General features: G+C 29.1%; 1 protein-coding gene across 1 annotated transcript; it reads left to right on the top strand.

Annotated features, from left to right (window-relative positions):
* Positions 1-7,704: 7,704 nt before the first annotated feature.
* Positions 7,705-9,083, top strand: LOC18047848 (chitinase 4). Its single transcript, XM_006442787.1, has 2 exons — positions 7,705-7,996; positions 8,680-9,083. Exons 1-2 carry the CDS (start codon positions 7,705-7,707, stop codon positions 9,081-9,083), a joined length of 696 nt encoding a protein of 231 aa, XP_006442850.1.
* Positions 9,084-9,623: the final 540 nt, after the last annotated feature.

Below are 9,623 nucleotides of genomic sequence, written 5' to 3'. Positions count from 1 at the left end.
TATTTAAGTTTGTGTAGAGAGTAAAAATGAAATATAGTTTATTGTTATAAATGCTGGTGTGTACAAGTGTTTGATATATTTAGTAAAGTGTTTAATTAAATGTCTCAATAAAGGTCCAATCCTAATTATCTCATCTCTGCCTTCCTAGTTATACAAGTGACATGCCCTGACTCAATAAATATTGATGACATGTTCAAATGACTCAACATAGAAATAATCTAGATAATATCACTTTTTGAATCCTAAATAGAGGAAAGTGAAAAATACTGCTAGTTTGTAAGTAAAATTACTATATATTCATTTTGTTTTATCATTTAAGATCATATTTTTCTCCGGTTAATGTGCATTCTTGGCCATGAAATGGATTATTTTTGTTGTTATTTACTCCTCTCTGAAAAATGAAAGAAAAAAAAAACCTGGAATTACTCTAGAGCCATATTTTCTTTAAATACTAGTGATTAATTTGATAATATGTAGAAGATTCAATTCCTTTTAATTAGATAAAATCCAAAACCTGCAGATATATAATTGTATATATTTTAGGCAATTTTTCTAGTGCTCTAATATTACAGTGTGAAAAGAAATGATGTGGCCCTCATGTAGTACCTAAGACTTTCTTCCACAGGGTAAATTTAACTTCAGGCTTGTTTAGTAACGGGATAAGTTTTGGGGATTTGACCATATATGCTCAACTACTGTTGCACCAACTAGGATTATGACTAACATTTCATATGATTAGAGCATCACCAAAACACTCTTCAAATAAGATTTTATTATTTATTTGAAGAGCCACGTCAGCTTTTAAAGCTTCAAAAGACACTCTAATTAAGATTCTTCAAATAATAAATGATCCCTCTTCAATTTTGGAGAGTTGGTTTCTCCCTCTTCAATTTATATTTTATTACTTTTTGTTGGAGAAAAAGAGAGAGGTGCTTTAATTACTATTGACTTTTCTTTTAAAAAAATAGTTATTTTAATTAAAATAATATTAATTCATTTATATTTGAAGAGTCTTTTGGAGAATAACATATTTTTTCACTCTTCTATTTACCACATAGGTAAGCAAATAGATATTTAAAGAGTAAAATTTATAGAGCCTTTTGGAGATGCTCTAACAATTGCAATGAGTAATTGAAAGCATTTATACGGGTATAATTTAGTTCCATTGACTCGTATCACTCGTTACAGTATTCTTTTTCTTGTCGTGCGTTCATAAAAGAAGCGCATGTTCAAATGAAACGAATACCAAATGGAGCATTGTCATAAGCCTAGCAATCTTTATTATTCAAAATATGCCCAATTGATATCCCTAAGAAGGCTTAGAATGAAGGCCCAAATCCCAAGAGACGAGCCTCTTAAAAGGTAGACCCAAATAATATTCTATTGGGTAGGGATATCGGTACTCCACAATACGTGTACATTCATTCAATTTCAAAACATAATTTACATTATTTTAAAATTTAAAATATAGAGAAATTTTAAATAATTAATTAATTATATCATTTTCTTTACATAAGTCTCTTGACCATTATTGATCACTAATTTTGTTTTAACATAAAATAATCAGATTGTCTAAATGGTAGTGATACATATTTCAAACTTTTTATAAAAAAAAAAAAAACTATCTCAAATATTGTGGCATTTATCAATTGGTTGATGAGATAATATAATTAATTCATTTGGATATTGTAACCTAAAAACTCTAAAAGTTTGAAAATAATTAAAATTTAGATTAAAAAAATAATCCCTTAATGTTTATTTTTTAAAAGAAAGTAATATTATAAATGTTTTCCATAAAAAAAGGGGAAAAACTAACGTAACAAATGAGCAATGTTAGTTTGGCCGAAGTTGGTGCTTGATTTGGTGTCCAAACAATCATTTTGATTTTGCCGGTTCGAGCATCAACTTCGAACAACCCAGCTTTTTCCTAACGTGCTATATGTAACATAAAACTCGGAAAATATGACAAATTAATAGCTTAAAAAATGTAGCAATAAATATTTTGATAATATGGGGAACATTAAAAAAAATGTAGCAAAATATTTAAAATCATAATTAGTTCAAATTTTAGAAATTGAAGGAGTATTTACTCATTTATAACTGGGAAAATGAGTATTACCTCTTGTTGTTAGGTGAAACTAAGTAAAAATCACCTCATGTTTTAAAGTAACTTGAAATTAGGGATGACAATTAAACCCGACCCTATTTTTGGCCCGACTGACTCTACCCTAATTTTTCAGACTTTGACCCAAATATTCAAGTTTTGGGTTAGATTCGGGCCAAAATTTTTAGACCTGATCAAATTTCGGGTCAAGATCGGGCTCAAGCAGACCCGACCCAACCTTGTATTCCAAAAAAAAAAAAAAACACACACGACTACACGCTACACGCAGGATGCATCCATGCAAACATCATAGTATCACACATGCACGCATCACAATCACACACGCACACATCACACACCACGAACAAAACCAATTAACCAAAGTACCAACCAAACTCATTTCAAATCCTAAGTCAACTCAGCCGACAACCAACACCATCATCATCAACGTCAACCATGCAACGTGAATCTGCCGTGCTGCTGCCACTTCTCGCCTGCTTCAATCAGCCGCGTTCTCTCTCGTACTGTCTCACTTGCTCCAAGCCTCCAATCAGCCGCACGATGTGAAGCAGCCACCAGCCACGCTTTGTCTCATCGTCCTATCACATCAACATCAATCAACGACCATAAACTTGTCAGCCATGCACACGCTCAAGGAGGGACCGAGAGGGGTTGAGCCGCTGCCGTTAACTTTGGTAATTTCATAAATATTAATTAATCTTTTCATTTAAGCTTATAAATTGATTTAGAATTTCTGCTAAATATATTACAAGATAATTAATTAGTTACTGTTGTGTGTTTTCAATGTTGGATTGTGGATTATTTTGTAATTATTGTATTGTATATTTTGCCTATTTTATTGTGAATTATTTTGACTTTAAGATAGAAAAATATTTTCTTCTATTTTATATTCATGATATTTTAACTAGAAAGAGAACAAAAATTGAAAAGTAATATGAACGAAATTGAGATGTGGTCATAAATTGCAATTGTAACAAAATGGTGCAGCCCAGATTTGCAAAATTCTGAAAGTAAATTTATGATCGGGTTGGGTCGGACCCGACCTGAAGGAGAAATGATAGGGCTATTAATCGGGTTGGCCTTTTTCTTTGGCCAAGCCCAACCCCACCTGATTGATTGCCATTCCTACTTGAAATCCTATGTTATTCTAACGATGTTAACTTTATTCATCGTTTGATTATTTTACCCTTTTTTGATTATGTTAGCCTTATAATTAAATGTTTTGGAAATATTCTATCATCATTATTGAGTAAAAATATAATTTTCAAGTATAAAATTAAAACATAAATTCATATTTTTATCTACAAATAAATATATCAAAATTTAGGGAAAATTACCAAAACCTAACTCGAAATCCGAATGTTGCCAAATCCTGAATCTAAATCCAAAATTCTAAATGTTGACAAATCCTAATCCTAACCCTAAATCTGATTCTTCTTCAGCTTTGGTGGAATTGCTTTTATAAAAAGATAGTTTTCTTTATGGAATGAGAATCAATTTATCAAAATACCCATAGTATTAATAATTAATAAAAATAATTAATTTATTATTATTAACAATATTATCATTATTTTTGTTATTATTAATTATTGTTAATATTATTTTTATTAATATTATCATTATTAACTTTTATTATTATTATTAAATTTTATTAACTTTATTATTTTAGTTATTATTATTTTTATTAATATTATTAATATTATTAAATTTTATTAACTTTGTTATTTTAGTTATTATTAATTACTGTTAATATTATTTTTATTAATATTATCATTATTAACATTTATTATTATTATTATTATTATTCATTTTATTTTTTATTAATATCATTTTTATAATAACATTTATACATGTATCTAGATAATGAAAATTACATTATTATTAAATTTTATTAACTTTATTATTTTAGTTATTGTCATTATTGTTATTATTATTATTATTATTAATGATAATATTAATAAAAATAATAATAACAATAATTAATAATAACTAAAATAATAAAGTTACTAAAATTTAATAATAATAATACTTATTATTATTATTAATGACATTTAAAATAATAAAATTAATTGTGATTTGAATGAGGGTAATTTGATAAATATGAAAAAATTAGAGGGATATAAAAATAAACATATATTTCATTCACATTCCCTCATTTTTATTCTCAATCCCCCATGGGAATGAGATTCTCATTCCTTATTCCCAAATTATATAAGATCCACATATTTTATTTTCATTTCCAAATTATATTTTACTAAATAAATATGGATTTTATTCTCATTCCTTCATTTTTATTTCATAAACTCTCAAATAAACACACTATAATTCGATTGACCAATCTAATTTATAAAAGAACTTTGGAAAAAAGGAAAATTATGCACTTTTTGTTTTGGGCGGTACCAGATGCTTTTCAAACAGCATGGTAAGAAATCCCAAAAATTGTACACGTGTGAAAAATTACTGGCTGGTTCGATGGATGACGTTGGTTTTTTATCATTTTTTTTTTTTTTTTTGTGAGGAGGATGTGGTTGGGTTTACGTACAAATAAGGGCAAATTACCCTATTTGATAAACTATAAAAGGGACACCTGGAATCCTTCCATGTTCATTTAAAAAAATCTGAAAAGCTGATGTTTCTTATCCCACAAAGAAAACTTTTTATCTTCTTATCATGATTTATGAATATTGATTTTGATGTTTTCAATCCAGCGAAGAAATTTTTTTTCCTCTGATCATGATTCACGAACGATGTGTTTGGTGCTTTAACTGTGCAGTTTTCATCTCCCCAGGTGGAAAGTTTTTGATTCAAAATCATAGATTTTTCCTAAATCTTTTATTAAACTTGTCAAAAGAACATGCAATGTTGTAATTCATAGGGCCACTCGGCCAAAGTTGGTTAGAACAGCTGCACTCACTTATCTGGGTGCAGCTGTTCGACCCCTATAAACGAATTATGGAGAATTTAATAATATTTTTCCTTTACTAAATATGAATGGTGTGGATATCTCTTAAATATAAGTGAAAATAAAAAATTTAAGCGGTGCTTCATTAAAATTAATATAAATTAATTTCAATAATAGTCTGATTTATAAATATTAATTATAATTTTATATAATATAAATTGTACTCTTGAGTAATAGTCTCATGTGATAAAAAAAAATTGTAATTCATAGAAATTATAGTGTCATGCTACCGACATTACAAAGAAAAGCTGTTTTTTTTTTTCCGTTTTTTGGGCAGCCGAATGCAGTCGAAACAAGTATCGTGCCGTTGTAAACTTAACTTGTTTATATGACAGTCCCCATCAGTGGCTGCCCGTCGATAATATCTAAGTTAAAAAAATGTTATTTTTCCGATTGAAAATATATTTATTTTGACTAAAATTGGCTATCACGAATAGATTAATGCAAATTGGCCATCATTTGTTTGATTAATTTCTCATATTTTTCGTTATTAGCTTTAAACTTTTCTTTCAATTTTTTTTTTTTTTTTTGTTTTGGGCATAACTTTCAAATTTTCTATTGCCATAATCATATGTTGGGATTTGTTTCAGCAAAAAGTTTCAAGAATTTGTATGGAAAATAGACAACATATACTACGAGAAACTCTTAGAAGCTACTTTCATCGGTTAGATTTTTAACAAGAATATTTTCTATTTAATTTTATAAATATATACATAAACTTTTTTTTTTCATGTGGATAGCTTATTCTTTATTTCATATTATTAACTAATATAACTTAATGGAATTAGTGCAGACATTATAATAAAAACATGACTTTATGATATATTGAATATTGACTTTATTAAATCACACGACTTAATAGTATATCCGTATTAAAAAAAAATAAAGATCCCTGCACCTGAATATATATATATATATATATATATATATATATATATATATATTGTGTGTGTATTGGTAAAAATATAATGAATGAAAGTGTATATACATTACGAAAACACCAAAAATTTTTGAGATATTAAATTGACTGGTGACCCACCCAAATTATCAATGCGGAGAAGAGAATAAGAAGAACTAAAGTGGAGAAAAGAGTAGAAGAAGAAGTGCTTTCATTTCATGGACACGAATGTACGCCACTGCTTGAGAACGGAAGTTAGTGGAGGAGTTGACTTTTCAGTTTCGAAGGTATACATAAATATTTCACTATTTATAAACGGAAAATATCAAAACACCTCAGATATTTGGACTGATTATTAATTTCTAGGTTGTGAATTGTGATATCACTAAAAAAAAAAAAGAATTAAAGAAAGAAAGGAAATTAAGTTATAAAGAAATTAGGGTATATGTACTATATTTTAATTTAAATATCCTTTTAGTTCTTATATTTTTAAAAATATGTAAAGACATCCTATTATAAATATGTTACGATCTTGCTTTTATTTTTTCTTACCTTTTACAACAATAACTTTGCAATAATATTCTTGGCATTAATTTTTTATCTAAAAAATAATTAGCAAATTAACCAATATATTAGCAAATTAAGAAATAAATATCAGTTTAAAACTAGTAACCATTTATGATAAACTAATACCAGCTAACTTAAAGCAATGTCCTAGCTAAGTTATTTTTTTATGAAAAAATCAATTACCAAATTAATCCTAAGATTAAGATAATAAAAAATATTTAGAGTAATTTTTATTTTACTTTTACTTTTAAGACTAATTTGATAAATTTACATTTGTTGCTTTTCATTAAATCTCCAATAATATTATTGCAAGTGTATTATTCTAAACGTAAAGAAAAAAATCAGGATAGGACTGTAATATATTTACTAGTAAAGATGTCTTGAGGTATTTTTTTAAAATAGAGAGACTAAGTCACTAAACGAATACTTAGCTAAAAAATGCATGCACCAAATATGCATTTAGCTAAGAAAATATGATACCGTGTTTTGATTAACCGAAAAAAAGAAGTTTATCAGAAGTTTGAGCCAATAGAATTAACATTATTAGTTATTAACAAGAGTACACCTAAAAAATTTTGAATCACTCGAATGAGTACAAACCACATAAGTTTTTGTTAAAATTTTTGTGAAGTCTAGTGTGTGTATTTATATAAACAAAGTGGGTAGACAATTAAAAATAAACATGACTGAATGTCAATATCCGAAAGCTCAAAACAAGTATGAGCTTAAGATTTTCCAATTTACAATTAATTCAACTACAATAAAATAAATAAATTTACCTCAAAATTTACTGAAAATTAATTATGTAAAATTATATTTTGTATAATTTTTATTCAAATTTAATTTGAGAATTTTTAATATATATGGCGGTCAATCAACAACCCACTCGAAAGACTTAATTTATTTTCTTTTATTTTATTTCTAGTTTTTCTGACAAGTCAAGCTGGCTAGATTTCAAGCCACAACAAATGCGAAGTCTAGAAAAACCTATCAGAGATAAATTCTATGTTCAAATTTATCACAATTCACCAGTACGTGGCAGAAATAACGTCCATTTTGCACTCTATAAATACCGTACTCCCATCACCAACATTTGCATATCACTCACATTTCTCATTACTTCTTAAATTACTCCGTGAACTTTCCCTCAAAATGGCTCCACTTATTATGAGAAAAAATATTGTAACCTTTGCTCTTGTGGGCATTCTTGCCCTAGCTTTTGCCACCAATGTAATGTGTCAAAATGTTGCTAACATTGTGACTCCCCAGTTCTTCGACAGCATAAAGAATCAGGCAGCCGCGAGATGCGCCGGCTGGCGCTTCTACACGAGAGATGCATTTCTGAATGCTGCCAAGGCCTATCCTCAATTTGGTAGCGGCTCTCCTACAGCTTCGAAGCGTGAGATTGCTGCATTTTTTGCACACGTCACTCATGAAACTGGACGTAAGTTCTCTCCATTTTATTTCTTTTTGCATGAGTATTTATGAGCAATCCATGCATAGAGAAGAAAACGACTTTTCTTTGTTTTATTATTTTCAAAACTGTTTTTGAAATTTTTTAAAACTATATCCGTTTTTTTATAATTTAATTTATCTGTTGTCCCTCCCCCCCCCCCCCCCCCCCCCCCCTCCCACAAAAAAAAGAGAGAGATTGAAGTCGAATTTCAAATCGAAGGGCCCATATTTGTTCACTACTAGAAATATATATCTGAGGTTGGAACGAACATAACCTTCCTGCTGTTTGCGAAATATATATAATTCTTGCGAAATTAATTATTTCCAACCCATGTTTGTTTTAAAAAGAAATTTATTTTTTTCTGATACATCAACAGGATATCGATACGATTATAGAGAATCTATGCACCCTCACCCTCTACAATAATATACTATGCTTTTTAATTTCTTGTTGGCAAGAGCCTTTCTTAATTAGCATGTATATTTAGACAACTCTTTTTAATTACATGCTTTTTATATATTAAATAATGTTCTCAGTTTGATGAACACATAAAAGTTTTCAATAAAACTAATTGAATACTCCAACTTTTAATTGATATGATTTGCCACTAGCCGATTATCTTGATTAAGCCTAGAGAGAATTAATTAAAAAAAAATGTCTTGCTTTTTCAGATTTGTGCTACGTTGAAGAGATTAACAAGTACAACAGGTACTGTGATGAACAAAACCAACAGTACCCATGTGTTCCCGGAAAGTTCTACTACGGCCGTGGACCGATCCAACTCACCGGAAATGGCGACTACGGAGCTGCCGGAAAAGCTATCGGGTTTGACGGATTAAGAGCTCCGGAAACGGTGGCCAGGGACCCCGTTGTGTCATTTAAGACTGCCTTGTGGTTTTGGATGACCTATGTGCACCCAGTTATGAACCAAGGTTTTGGTGCAACAATTCAGAGAATCAATGGAGCCATTGAATGCGGTGGCAAGCAACCTGCTCAGGTTCAAGCTCGCAACGGATATTATAAGGATTATTGCAACAAATTTGGTGTTGCTCCTGGCCCAAATCTCTATTGTTAAGATGTTTTCGCCGATACTTCACTGGCTTGTGGAAATAATGTGGCGTAATTTTATAATATAGGGTGGTTTCATGTATCGAAAACAAAATAAATTGAAGAAATAAAAGTGTGTTCCTAATGTGGTGTAATTTTATAAAATAGGGTGGTTTCATGTACCTAAAACAAAATAAATTGAAGAAATAAAAGGGTGTTGCCGACCATATTTTATTGCTTATATGGTTTGTGATTAATTATGCTTCTTGGAGAAACTCCACCTTGATTTAGCTTTGGCTTTTTTAGGAAAAGCAATATGATAGATGTTTGTCAGTGAAAAAAGAAACTAACTTTATACAAAGAGCAATACTAGCTTTAGTGATTGATTGAGTGTCGGATTGGACACCAACTTTAAGTAACCCAGCTTTTTCATAACATAATATTTGTAACATAGGACTTAAAAAATATGATGAATTAATAACTTAATAAATGTAACAAATATTTTGATAATATGTGTATCATAAAAAGAATGTAACAAAGTATTTGACAACAATAATTGGTTCAGAAC

Source organism: Citrus clementina, unplaced genomic scaffold (assembly GCF_000493195.1).
Source record: "Citrus clementina cultivar Clemenules unplaced genomic scaffold, Citrus_clementina_v1.0 scaffold_3, whole genome shotgun sequence".
NCBI lineage: Eukaryota > Viridiplantae > Streptophyta > Magnoliopsida > Sapindales > Rutaceae > Citrus > Citrus x clementina.
Note: the sequence above shows the minus strand (reverse complement) of the source record. Positions and strands in the feature narration are given on the sequence as shown.

Bases quoted from the DNA above. Each gene is read 5' to 3' on its own strand.
- LOC18047848 (XM_006442787.1), top strand. From the start codon at position 7,705: ATGGCTCCACTTATTATGAGAAAAAATATTGTAACCTTTGCTCTTGTG. The intron at 7,997-8,679 runs GTAAGTTCTCTC...TTGCTTTTTCAG, and splicing joins CGTCACTCATGAAACTGGAC to ATTTGTGCTACGTTGAAGAG.